Source organism: Lontra canadensis, unplaced genomic scaffold (genome assembly GCF_010015895.1).
Source record: "Lontra canadensis isolate GAN:19392208 unplaced genomic scaffold, GSC_riverotter_1.0 scaffold2, whole genome shotgun sequence".
NCBI classification, from domain to species: Eukaryota; Metazoa; Chordata; class Mammalia; order Carnivora; family Mustelidae; genus Lontra; species Lontra canadensis.
Genome location: NW_022630996.1, coordinates 63,538,220 through 63,552,087, shown reverse-complemented (window position 1 = coordinate 63,552,087; position 13,868 = coordinate 63,538,220). Strand labels below are relative to the sequence as shown.

Here is a 13,868-nt window from a genome sequence, read left to right as displayed (position 1 = left end):
TCCTCCAGTCCCATCCATGTTGATACAAAAGTTGGGTATTCATCCTTTCTGATGGAGGCGTAATATTCCATTGTATATATGAACCACATCTTCTTCTTCTTTATCCATTCTTCTGTCGAAGGGCATCTTGGCTCTTTCCACAGTTTGGCAATTATGGCCATTGCTGCTGTGCACATTGGGGTATATATGGCCCTTCTTTTCAGTACGTCTGTGTCTTTGGGGTAAATATATCTGTGTGTAGCACAGGCACACACTTCTAATGAAGTACTCACCTATAATGTGGTTCTCTACTTGAAAACAGATTATTCCTCAAAATATGTGGTATCAGTTGTCTCTGTATGTCTGTGTGTGTATAGATATATGGATGGCGTTTATAGTATAGATATGTATGTGTGTGTATATGCATGTATGTACATATAAAATATATTGTACTTATCTATAAGTATTCTTTTTTTAATTTAATTTTTTAAAAAACTTTATGAGATATCAAGAACAGTTTGGATGGAGCTGTATGAATCATTTGAAACTGGCACCATATTTTCTAAAGCATTTTAACTTGATCTTTTCACTTACTTTAAACATTAATAATAATTTGCTTTTCCATAATAGAAGAGAGTGAAAATTTGAGGGGAAATTAACTTTCATTATCACTATTGAATAATTATAGTAACATTTTATTGTGTTATGATAAGGAAGTTTTTTGCAAGAATAGTCTGGCTTCTACCCTCACCACTCTCAAAACCACCCATAGAATGCCTCCAGTGTCTTCAGTTGACTAATCTGATAAATCTTTTCATTCTCTGTCTTTCTTGACTTCTTTATAGCATTTGACACTTTTGACCTCTCCCATCTTAAAAATCCTCCTTTTTTTTACCTTTTGTGACAATATTCTCTTTTTTCTTCCTTTTCTTTCATCAGTCATCTTCATGAATTCCTCCTCTTCCTATCCTCATCATGTTTTTTCTCTGTGAAAGCTCATTCATTTCCACAGCCTGAGTTCTCAGTAGACTTATTTATTGAACAGAAGATAGTTGTATCAGGCACTTTTTATATGCCAGGTACTATCCTGAGCTACAATGAACAAATCTGATAAAAGTCTCACCCTTGGGGCTCAGTGGGTTAAAGCCTCTGCCTTCGGCTTGTCATGGTCCCAGGGTCCTGGGATCGAGCCCCGAATGGGGCTCTCTGCTCAGCAAGGAGCCTGCTTCCCTTCTTCTCTCTCTGGCTGCCTCTCTGCCTACTTGTGATCTCTATCAAATAAATAAAATCTTTAAAAAAAAAAAAAAAAAAGTCTCACCCTTATGGACCTGATCTTCTAGAGGCCTGGGGTTCTAGTCTGTATCTCTATCCTGTGGTCCAGGTTTATATTTTCCATGAGTTACAGGAACTCTTTGCTTGGGGAAATGGACCCCATAGTTATCCCTTAGGAACCTCATAGGCACATTCCAAACTGAGCATCATCTTTCTTTCCTCCTCCTGTCCACAACCCATGTTTCTGGTCCTGGTACCACCCAGTTTATAAAGTTGCAAGTCACCATAGACCACTTTCCTTCACTCTCACTTTTATGTCCTAGTGGTGACTACGTCTCATGCTTTTACCTCCTAAATATCTGTCCAATGTGCCCTTAGTTATTGCCTTTATTCAGGCTTCTAATATTTCTTACCTGAACTGTTGTAATGACTTCCTGATGTGTCCACCTAACACTGGGATGGTCTTCCCTAATTTACTGTACTTTGCATGCTGCTACCAAAGGAATTTTTCTAAAACATAAATTTTGTTTGTGGCACCTTCTTGTCTAGAGGCCATTTATGGCTCTTCACTGCCTACATTTAGGTCTGTTACCTATAAAGTGAAGGCAGCCTTTACTCGTGCCTTACCAAGCCACTTGTAGCTCCCTAAAACCAACACTCTCTCAAGCAAAACTATTGTACCTTTATACATGCTATTCCTTCTGCTTCAGATGCCCTTCCCTTCCTTCTTTCCTACTTGTGAAATTCTTCCTAGTTATTTAAGACTCAAATCAAGCACCACTTCTTCAGGAAATCTGTTGTTCTCAGTACCCGTTCACATGTTTATGTGCATTGTTCATAAACATCTGTGCTTCTATGACCTTAATACCATTTTATCTTTCTAGCCTGGTTTAGTGTCCCCAGGTGGTACTTGTGGCTCATTGACTGAAAGACTGCTGAGACAGAATGCTGAGCTGACAGGACATATCAGCCAACTGGCAGAAGAAAAGAATGATTTGAGAAATATGGTTATGAAGCTAGAAGAACAGATCAGGTGGTATCGACAGACAGGAGCTGGCAGAGATTATGTACGTCTAATTTTAGCATGGTCACGTGAGAAATATTGCAGGATTATAAGTTCTGCTCTCTAGTTTCAATTCTTAACCCTAATATAAAAATATTAAATATCTGATTCTTAGTAAGATCATGTTATAGAGATGACAGTAATAGTAATAATAATAATAATAACAGATATTCTTTATTGGGAGCCTTCTCTGGGCCAGATCCTGGGTTCTATACATTTAGAGTCTTTAATCCACATTCAGCCTTACACATGGGAAAACTGATGTCTGTAGTCAGACCAAGAACTGCTTATCTTAACCAAAGCCAGATACTCTGTTACCTATGGACCACTGGTAGATCCATGTAAAGAAATATTCAAATGTGAATTCTTTCTGTTCTTATCAGTTAGTTATCAGTTGTTATGTTTGTGACTCAAGTGGAAGATGCTATTAAATTCTGTGTTTCAGTCTAATAACCACTCTAGCAGTTTATTTAAAGTTTTTCAGTTAAAAGCTACGAAATAAACTGCTAGCTTCTGTAATACAAAGATAGGAATATAATATAAAGCTAGGAAAGACTCGTGAGACAACTGTGCAGTCAAATACACAATAACACATCCACACTGCTTCTGTAGCGAACCATATCCCTGTGGGCAGGGCGAGTGGTTTTTTCCCCCCATTTCTGCAGTGGGCTATTTCAGGCATAGGTCTTACGTTTGAACCCACATGGTCCATTTATTAAGTCTCTAGACTTTTTTATTTCAGAGGTCTTTCCTCCTTAGGGCTAGGCTCTCATAGGGATTTTTAGTTTTAAAATTAATCTACTAAGCAAAGGACCATATAATTAAAGTTAGTGTATGTTCTTTACTGTCAATTGAGATTGGCTTTGAACGCTCCCTGAGACTGGAAAGCTCAGGTTCCCACAGGGGATACATTTAGTGTGTTTAATTTAGATTTTTCTTCAGAGACTTATTCCTAAAAGTCATTAAGTAGGCTCTGGTCTCTGCAGTCTTCTAGGTTTTCAGTCACTGGTGGTGCCAACATTGAAGCCATCATTGCTTCCGAAAAAGAAGTCTGGAACAGAGAAAAGCTGACTCTCCAAAAGTCCTTGAAAAGAGCAGAAGCTGAAGTGCACAAACTGAAAGCTGAGCTAAGAAATGAAGCTTTACTTCAGAATCTGAGCCCTGATTCTGAGCATGCTGCTATAAAGGTAGGAGCCATCTTCCTTCGAAACAAATACCAAAGCTGGTCTTCTGTTCTTGCCTTGTTTCATCTCTCACTAACCCTAACAGAGTAAGGAAATTTAGGTGGCATTTAGGCACGTCTCTACGTCTCACTATTCAGTGTGTGTCATGAATGCAGGTCTCTAGCTGGTCACAGAACCTTAGTGGCAAGGCATGCCCTATTGGCAGCATGAGCTCATGATTTCGTTTCCCCCCATCTCATTCCTAATAGATTACAGAAAGTTCTCTTTTCCACTGCCAACACAAGCTCTACTACTCTCAGTATCAGAGCATCACCATGCTCTGTAAGATGGTAAGCCCTCTGAATAGCCTCTCTACTGACGCTAATGAATATTGTAATAAAACTACTTTTAATCTGTTAACATAAAATCCAAAACAAAAAGAAAGAAAAATGTTTGGAATATTTTTTTAACTGTGGAGTGAACCTAAGCTTATGACTCTTAAAGGGACAGAGGACATTAACATTGAAAACATTAAATAAAGAAAAAAAGGTTAAATAAATTAGTGGGCCTAAATAATAAAAGTAGCTCTATGCAGTTAGAGAAGAAAAACTAAAATGATAATGGAAGGACAAAAATATTTGCAGTAAACATGATGAATTTTAGCGGCTAAAATCCAAAATAAAGCAAAAACGTAAGTATAAGGTTTGTATTCACGTTCCACTGACTAAAAAGAGACAGAAGTGTAAAATTTAAGGTTGGTTATCTTCACCTTCAACTTTGCTGACCGAGTAGAAAACAGTAGGAAGGTGTCTGCCACTCTGCTACTACCCCTTTTTTAAAATAAAATCTAGGTTATCTTCCTCTAGAGAACAATTTGAATGGCTTCTTAATAATGGCTTTATATTCTTTCCTTTTTTTTTTTTTAACATTAGAGAATTTATGGTAAATACCTTCGGGCAGAAAGTTTCCGGAAAGCTCTCATTTATCAGAAGAACTACCTGTTGCTGTTACTGGGTGGGTTCCAGGAATGTGAGGATGCCACACTGGCTTTGCTTGCCCGGATGGGGGGGCAGCCGGCCTTCACAGACCTCGAGGTGCTCACCAACCGTCCAAAGGGCTTCACCAGGTTTCGGTCAGCCGTCAGAGTGTCCATGGCAATTTCAAGGTAAAGTGCTGGGAGGAAAATGCATTTTAATAGACCCTAAAAGGATTTAGATTTTTAATCCTTTCTTTTCTCTGCCTATTGTGCTCTGTATTCATACAGTAGGAGACATTTGCCATCATTAAAACATGTGGGCTTCTTTCTTTCATCCTTTTAGCCAGTGGTACTTTATGCTATACCATGGGGACCCTCTGAAAAGTGCTTCCCAGAGTCAGGGAGCTGGTAACTCATCGCTGGCATGTCCAATCTGGATTTTTTGTTTGTTTTATTTTATATTTTAACTCTGAATAAGCCCATGAACTAGCTCAGACATATAAATAAAAGGGATCACTAAAGGGAAAAAAAAGTTTTTGAAAAATTACTTAGGCTACACATTCATTTTCTTCATTGCTAAAATAACCCACTCTTGGAGTTCAGCTACACAAAGCCCTGGCCTAACTCTATATTTGAATCCAAGATTAGCCTTGAGGGCATTGGACTGTGCTAGTGCTTTTGTCACTCTTCTCTGGTAGTTAACATGCTAGGAACTCTGGTACTCATTCTGATTTGTGGTTGGAATGGAGCCACGACTCAAACTCCCTTGAGGACCTGGCCTTCTGCAGTACTCAATCACCTGAGTGATAAATACCTAGATCCCTAGGCTTCTCCATGCTTCCCCTCCTTTTTATTTATGTCGGAACCAGCACAGTTTCAAAAGAATTTCAGTTTTTAAAATTCTTCCTATCAGGTCACATCTGATACATTTTGAGAAATATAACAGAAGTTTTTAACTAGAAGCTGAAATCACCTAGCTCAGAATACCATCTCACATATGAGGAAACCGAGGCAGGGAAAGGTTGCAAAGCCCGTAGTGATAGAGCTAGGACAATTGGCCAAGTCTCCCAAGTCTCACCTGTGTGGGCTCTGTAAAGGAAGTTCACACTCTATCTTATTAATAGTCCGAGACCCCCCTTGCCTCTACTGTTCCACGTTGTTGCCGGGTGGTCCCAGTTCCTCCTTCCTCATCATCCATTCCTTTTACCACCTTGTACGCTCTGTATAGGGCTGAGTGCTGGGAGATGAAGAAAAAAAATATATAAAGCTTGCCTAAATCCCTAAAGGCAGCTCCCTTCTTAGTGGGGAAGACCAGTGTGCTCCTAACTTAGAAGACACTAAATGACAGGTCACAGGAGTTAGTTATTAATTTTATTGGAAGAATTTGGGAAGGTTCTATAAAAGCCAGTCGTCACTAAAGGACTTCATTCTAACTGCCTCTTTTTCTTGTCCTCTTACATGTCTGTTGTATTTTCACTGTCCTAAAACTGAGTTTTGTAACTGATTGGAATTGAGAAATCAAAATTGGCGTTTAGAAAGTTCCTTGGGCCAGGGTAGGGCAGGCAGCACCTCGCTACAGCTGGTGTGTTGCACTGCCATCCCCCTTCCTTTTAAAGCCTCACTTTTTTTCACCCCCGATCCCAGGGCCTCACTTCTCTTCCAGCTTTCCCAGCTCAGTCTCACTGCCAGAGTAAGGGTCTTTTTATTCTCCTTCCATCTCATTTGCCTTGTAGTCTCCATTCTTTTCATTTATTTATTTTTTTTAAAGATTATGTTTATTTATTTGAGAGAGAGGGAGTGAGAGCACAAGCAGGGGGCAGAGAGAGGGAGAAGCAGGCTCCCGGCTGAGCAAGGAGCCCGATACAAGACTCGATCCCAGGACCCTGTGATCACTACCTGAGCCACAGGTAGACACTCAACTGACTGAGCCACCCAGGCACCCCATTCTTTTCTCTTTTCATTATTTCTCGCCCTTTCTTTGCCCATTCACTTTTCTCTTTTGCTTTTGTTCTTCATCTCTTTTGAGTCCTAAATCTCTAAAGTCAGAACCTGGTGCTGGCAATAGGTAAGATTTTTGGTGCCTCTTGGGAAGCCAGTCTGTTTTGCTCTAGTTTATTTTGCCACAAACCAGGAGACATTTGTGTTATTTTATTTTATCTTCTTAAAGATGTTATTTGTCAGAGAGAGACATAGCGAGAGAGGAAACACAAGCAGGGGGAGTGGGAGAGGGAGAAGAAGGCTTTCAGCTGAGCAGGGAGCCTGATGTGGGGCTCGATCCCAGGACCCTGGGATCATGACTTGAGCCAAAAGCAGACACTTAACAACTGAGCCCCCCAGGCGCTTCTACATAATTTTTTTTTAAAGATTTCATTTATTTATTTGGCAGACAAAGATCACAAGTAGGCAGAGAGAGGAGGAAGCAGGTTCCCTGCCGAACAGAGAGCCCGATGCGGGGCTCAACCCCAGGACCCTGGGATCACGACCTGAGCTGAAGGCAGAGGCTTCAACCCACTGAGCCACCCAGGCACCCCGGCACCCCTTCTGCATAATTTTAGATTAGGCAGTCACGTGACTGTTGAAATTTGTTCTGTGTTCATATTCAAATGTATGACTTTATTTTTGTGGGAAATGTATATTTATACTCTTTCCATTATAGATGTGCTGTGAAACTTTTTCTTGGCATCTTTTTTAGAATGAAATTTTTGGTTCGACGGTGGCAACGAGTCACAAGTTCTGGTTCCATCAATATTAACAGAGATGGCTTTGGACTGAATCCAGGTGACGTCAAAATAGGATTTCTTGTGTTTATGATTCTCTTAATATTACTATATGTGTAATAACCTTCCAAATAATGTATTCTGGTACCTGTTATCCAAAGACCAGAACCCTGTAACCGACAGAGCCAGGGGCCTTACTGTTTTAAAGAGTAATGAGAGTTGATTTTTATGGGCCACTTAAACTAGGTCCTGCTTTGTCCATGTACTCTCATGTATTCTTCCAATCCTATGATGCAAGTGTGGTTACTATTATTCTCACTTCATAGAAGAAAAACTGAGGCATGAAAAGCATTTGTTGTTTGTCTCAGATTACCTGGTAGGAAGTGGCAGAGCCAGCATTGAACCCTGGCAGTCTGGCTCTAGAGCCCAGTCCTGTTACAACTGCATTTAAGACTCTGATTCCAAATAGGATTGCTGTTAGTCATATGGTAGTTATGGTTTCAAGTTTTGCAGTTTAGCAGTATTCAGGTTTCTGAGTTTACAAATAGGTTGTATATAATGGTTACAGTTAAAATTCCTTCTCTCTACACCTCAAAGTGGAAACAAACATTAGAACTTCAATATTTTATGCATATGGATGAACTCAGAAGCTGGAAGTATACACAGTTTCAGACACACAGCATAACTATATTAATGCAGCTGTGTATTGATATTAAACCACCTTTACACATTCTACCAGTAACTAAGCAGAGAAAGAGGAAATATATTTGGTACCTTAAGCAAAGTGCCTTGAAATATGCATCCTTACACAGAAACAGCTGAAATTTGTACCATAATGAGTTCTGTATCGTCAGTTAGCAAATCTTGATTTCAAGTTTTTTCTAGTAAAAGTCGGTAGAGTAGTTTGAGGTTATATTTTTTATCCACATCATCTTTTTCCCCAAACCACACATACTCAGACACCCCTCTCCTCACCTCTAATTAAGAAGAGGTCTTTTAAAAAGAAAATATTCCAATTAAGTAATGTATTTTCTTTGAGGTATAGTTCCAGATTATCAGAAATACTTATATTCAAAGGAAAACAAAATCATAGTTAAACTGTTTTTTCTCTTTTTTAGGAAGAATAATTGAAGAAGATGACTATAAGTAGGAGATAGTATTGTATAGTGCAGTATAATAGTCTTTTGAGCCCTTCTCTGTTTTGTAGAAATTTTTCAAGGGCTTGATATTTTTTCTTTTACAATATGGTACATTTTGGATTACTTCAGGTGCTGAAAAGACTGACCCATTTTATCATTCTTCTGGCGGCCTGGAGCTATATGGAGAACCGAGACACACTACGTATCGCTCAAGATCAGAGCTGGACTATTCTAGGTCTCCTGTACCTTTTCAAAATAGGTAAGAATTTGATAAACATGCCTAAGAGTTGTTACATGTGCTAATACTTAACAGACAAAAGAGGACAGTATTAGGGTTTTGACTCCTTTGTGTCTAAGTAACTAGGTTTATGTTTAGTTGCATATGATGTATATAACCTAAGACTGAGAAGCAAAAACAGTTTTTGGATATATACCTGGTTTCCAAGAGTGTAAGAAACTAACACTGGGTATTATATACAACTAATGAATCATGGAACACTACTTCAAAAACTAATGATTACTATAGAGTGGCTTAAGTGAACATAATAATGATGATAATAATTTCTTAAAAAAAAAAAAAAAAGGAAACTGAACCAACCAAGTGTTATTTTAGTATGTTCTATGGTTGAACATTGGGAAAAGCATTAACTAAAATTGACAGTCTCTGGGGATTATGAAAGAAAACTCTAAAGCCTACATGACAAGCTGTATTTGTACATACATGGTGTTTATTGAAGACTTCTGCAACAAGCACTGTACTGGATGCTTTTATGATGACTTAGTAGCTGCTTTGAGTTTATTAGAAGTTTTTTCACATATACATCACAAGCTCAGACATTTGGGGGATACAGATTAAGCCTGGTTTAGTGTCCCCGAGTACTTACTGAGACAAATTGACTGAAAGACTACTGAGGCAAAATGCTAAGCTGACCAGACATGTCAGCCATTGAGTGAAGAAAAGAATGATTTAAGAAACATGGTTATGAAGCTGGCAGAACACATCAGGTGTTATCAACAGACAAGAACTAACAGATTATGTATGTTTATTTTTAGCATGGCTATATACTAGAAATATTGCAGTTACAGTTTCTGCTCTCTAGTTTCAGTTTTTAACCCTAGTAATGTAAAAATAGTAAATATCTGATTCTTAATAAGATCACTGGAAAATATTATAGGGATGGCATTGGTAATGATATTTATATTAGACACATATGTTACATAATTAATAACTTACTATAATTATTATAATAATAAGTAATTATTATTTACTGGGAACCTTCTCTGATCCTGGGTTCTATACATTCAGAAACCTAATCTACATTCAGCCTTGCATATAAGAAAACTGAAGTTCATAGTCAAACCAAGAACTACTTAGCTGCAAAGTCAGATATTTGCTACCTATGGACCAACAGTAGAGACATGTAAAGAAATGTTCAAATGTGAATTCTGGCTGTTCTTGCCAGTTATCAGTTATTATGTTCATAACTCAAGTTAAAGATCTACCTTTTGAGGGCAGGGTGAAGGCAGGTTGTTAGGTTACTTGCTTTGTGGATGATTTGGATTCATGTTCATATTTTCAATCTCATAGGTACCCAGGCCCTCCAGCGGATTTAAATCCTGGTTCCTTAGCATGTTCTCAGCTTCAGAATTATGACCCTGACAGAGCCCTGACAGATTATATCACTCGGCTAGAGGCACTGCAGAGACGACTTGGAACCGTGCAGTCAGGTACTCCCAGCTTCACCATGTATTATTATTGGCAGCCCCGTAGTGCTGGATGGACCCAGAGCTCTCCATTCTCTTTCTGAAACTCCTTGACCTTCCTCATTAGATAATCAAATCTTCGTTTAGTTTGTGAGTTACCAGGTTAGACTTGGGAATTTAACTCAAGACATAATTTATCACCTCAGATTTCACTCTCACAATAAAGATTCCCTACTCAAATTGATTGGACGAAATGCACAATAGGCACCAGTGTACACAGTCCTGTGAGGCTTACGGAGTCTGCTGGCTGGAGACTCTTACAGAGTCTGCTGGAGAACCTGTTCGCAAGTATAGCTGACTTCTGAACAACAGGTTTGAACTGCACAGGGCCACTTAGATACAGATTTTTTTCACTGAATACAATGCAGTACTATAAATGTATTTTCTGTTAGGATTTTCTTAAAATGTTTTCTTTTCTCTAGCTTACTTTATTTTAAGAATATAACATATAATATAGAAATACGTGTTAATTGACTCTATCTTACCTATAAGGCTTTTCTCAGTCAGGAGTAGGCTATTAGTAGTTGAGTTTTGGGAGAATAATGTTACACATGGATTTTTGACTGTGTAAGGGTTCAGCATCCTTAACCCCCACATTGTCCAAGGGTCAACTGTAATATGTGCTGAGGCATGCAAATTAGGGGTGGGGAGATGAGAGAAGGAAGGAAGTGATCTTAAGCATTTAATGCAGCCATTATCTTTACTAGGACCCCATGGTCATCTGCATGATCCACAAAACCTGTTCCATTCAAAAGACTTTATAAGAATGACCTTTTTTCCTCTGTTCAGAAACACACAGAAATTCATGCTTAATGGACATACAGATTCCCTGTTCATCGTGGGAAAATCTCTTTTCCTTGTCTCCCTTCAGTTCACTCCTGATTCAGAGGTTTTAATTTTAATTTAATGTGCTTTAAATTAAGTTTAAATCAACATTTTGTTTTTACTTTTAAGACCTACCCTTTTTTTCGTTCTATCCCCACAAACTAGATAGGGCTAGTAGCGAGTTATTTTCAGTAGTTTGGCTCCTCATACAAGAAATCATCTAACTCAAGCAACTTTTAGTCATAGAAAACTGTTACCATCATAGCTGGACTTCGGTATTGTTTGGTTTTTATTTTGTTTTGAGCATCTAGATTTCACAAGACTCAGATTTCAGTTTATTTTTATTTATTTTAATTGGAATTCAATTAACATAAATTATTAGTTTCAGAAGTAGAATTCAGTGAAGACTCAGATTTTAAAGACTGAAAGATTTTTCAAGAGGCAGGAGGTATAGGGTATAGAACATTCAACCTGGTGGGCACTTTGAAGAGAATCTTAACATTAGTCTGCCCTTGCTACAGATCAAGCCATAGTGACTTTTAAGTATATATTCAACATCTCTTTTAAAAATCATTCAGGGATGCGAGAGTGGCATGGTCAGTTGAGCTTCCCAACTCTTGGTTTCAGCTCAGGTCGTGATCTCATGGGTCATAAGATTGAGTCCTGCACTGGACTCTGCTCTTAGCAAGGTGTCTCCTTGAAGATTCACTCCCTGTGCCCGTCTCTCAACTCGTGCGCATGTGATCTATCCTTTTCAAATAAATAAAGCTAAGAAATAGAAATCCATTCAAGTATGAATAAGACTTTTTTTTAGAAAAATAAAAAGCGGGACGCCTGGGTGGCTCAGTTGGTTAAGCAGCTGCCTTCGGCTTGGGTCGTGATGCCAGGGTCCTGGGATCGAGTCCCACATCGGGCTCCTTGCTTGGCAGGGAGCCTGCTTCTCCCTCTGCCTCTGCCTGATACTCTGTCTGCCTGTGCTCCCACGTGCTCTAACAAATAAATAAAATCTTTAAAAAAAAAAAAAAGAAAGCATTTTTTTATTGCATATTTTTTTTAAATAGGCTCTGCGGCTGAGCACAGAGCCCAACATGGATGGGGCTCAAACTCATGACCCTGAGATCAAGACCTCAGCTGAGATCAAGAGTTGCATGCCTAACCAGCTCTTTTTATTTTAATGAGTCACCCAGGCTCATTAAAATAAAACACTTTTTTAATGGAGAATAATAGTAATCTTCTGCCCTTCATGAACTAGTTAGTCTGGTATATAGGTAGCAATCTCATTTGAATTCACTACAGGCATACCTCGTTTTATTGTTCTTTGCTTTATTGCAATTTTATTGCATTTTTTACATATTGAAGGTATGTAGCAGCCCTGTGTTTGAAGAAGTCTCTTGGTGCCATTTTCCAACATTTGCTCACTTTCATGTCTCTGTCACATTTGGTAGCTCTCACAGACTTTTTCATTAGACCTATGGTCAGTGATTTTTGACGTTACTGTTGTAATTGTTCAGGAGACACCATGAACAGTTCCCATATAAGACAACAAACTTAATTGATTAATGTATGTGTTCTGACTGCTCCACCAACAGACTCCTCTGTCTCCTTTCCTCTCCTTGAGCCTCCCTATCCCCTGAGACACAGCAACATTGAAATTAGGCCAGTCAGTAACCGTACCATGGCTTCTTAGTACTTTACTGAAAGGAAGAATCACACATCTCACTCAAAATCAAGAGTTAGAAATGATTAAGTTTAGTGAGGAAGGCAAGTCAAAAGCCAAGATAGGCCAAAAGGTAGGCCTCTTGCACCAAAGAGCCAAACTATAAATGGAAAAGATAAGTTCTTGAAGGAAATTAAAAGTGCTACACCAGGGCATCTGGGTGGTTCAGTCGATTAAGCATCTGCCTTCAACTCAGGTCATAATTCCAAGGTCCTGGGATCAAGCCCCCTATCAGGCTCCCTGCTTCTCCCCCTCCCTGTGCTGCTCCCCCTGCTTGTGCTCCCTCCCTCTCTCTGTGTCAAATAAAAAAAATCTTTTAAAAAAGCTGAAATAAAAGTGCTACACCAGTGAACACAAATGATAAGAAAGCAAACCAGCTACAGGATTCCCTTATGCCAAAGCCTAATCCAGAGCAAGGCCCTAACTCTCCTTGATTCTGTAAAGGCTGAAAGAGGTGAGGAAGCTACAGATGAAAAGTTTGAAGCTAGCAGAGTTTGGTTGATGCATTTTAAGGAAAGAAATCTCCATGGCATAAAAGTGCATGGTGAAGTGACAAATGCTGATGGAGAAGCTCCCAAGTAATCCAGAAGATCTAGCCAAGATCATTCCTGAAGTTGGCTACACTGAATAACAGATGTTTAATGTGGACAGAATAGCCTTTTGGAAGAAGATGCCATCTAGGGCTTTCATAGCTGGAGATAAAGAGTCCCATGTCTAGCTTCAAAGGATGGGATGACTCTTGTTAGGGACTGATGGCAGCTAGTGACTAAGTTGAAAAAAATGCTGGGGCCCTTAAGAATTATGCTAAATCTGCTCTGCCTGTGTTCCATCAGGATAGAACACCCCAACTATTTACGTGGTATACTGAATATTTTAAACCCATTGTTGAGATCTACTGTTCAGGGAAAAAAGATGCCTTTCAAAGTATTACTGCTCATTGACAATACTCACCCAAGAGGTCTAATATACAGCGGGGTTAGCATTTACATACCTCCTAATACAATATCCATTCTGCAGCCCATGGACCAAGGAGTAATTCTAATTTTCAAGTCTTAGTATTTATGAAATACATTTTGTAAGGTTCTAGCTACCATAGATGGTGATTCAGCTGACAGATCTGGGCAAGATTTTGGTTTTCCAAAAACCTTCTGGAAAAGATTCACCTTTCTGGATGCCACTAAGAACATTTATGATTCATGGGAAGATGTCAAAATATCAACATGAACAGGAGTTTGGAAGACATTGATTTCAAC

At 39.0% G+C, this 13,868-nt stretch overlaps 1 protein-coding gene across 7 annotated transcripts in view; it reads left to right on the top strand.

Annotated features, from left to right (window-relative positions):
- The window catches only part of AKAP9 (A-kinase anchoring protein 9), a 197,840-nt gene that overhangs the window by 182,624 nt on the left and 1,348 nt on the right, over positions 1-13,868 (top strand). For all 7 annotated transcript variants that reach the window (XM_032875423.1, XM_032875435.1, XM_032875432.1 and 4 more), the window contains 6 exons: positions 2,136-2,318; positions 3,301-3,501; positions 4,410-4,642; positions 7,146-7,231; positions 8,439-8,568; positions 9,898-10,037. In XM_032875423.1, coding sequence (XP_032731314.1) covers positions 2,136-2,318; positions 3,301-3,501; positions 4,410-4,642; positions 7,146-7,231; positions 8,439-8,568; positions 9,898-10,037 — 973 coding nt within the window. The remainder of the gene's footprint in view (positions 1-2,135; positions 2,319-3,300; positions 3,502-4,409; positions 4,643-7,145; positions 7,232-8,438; positions 8,569-9,897; positions 10,038-13,868) is intronic.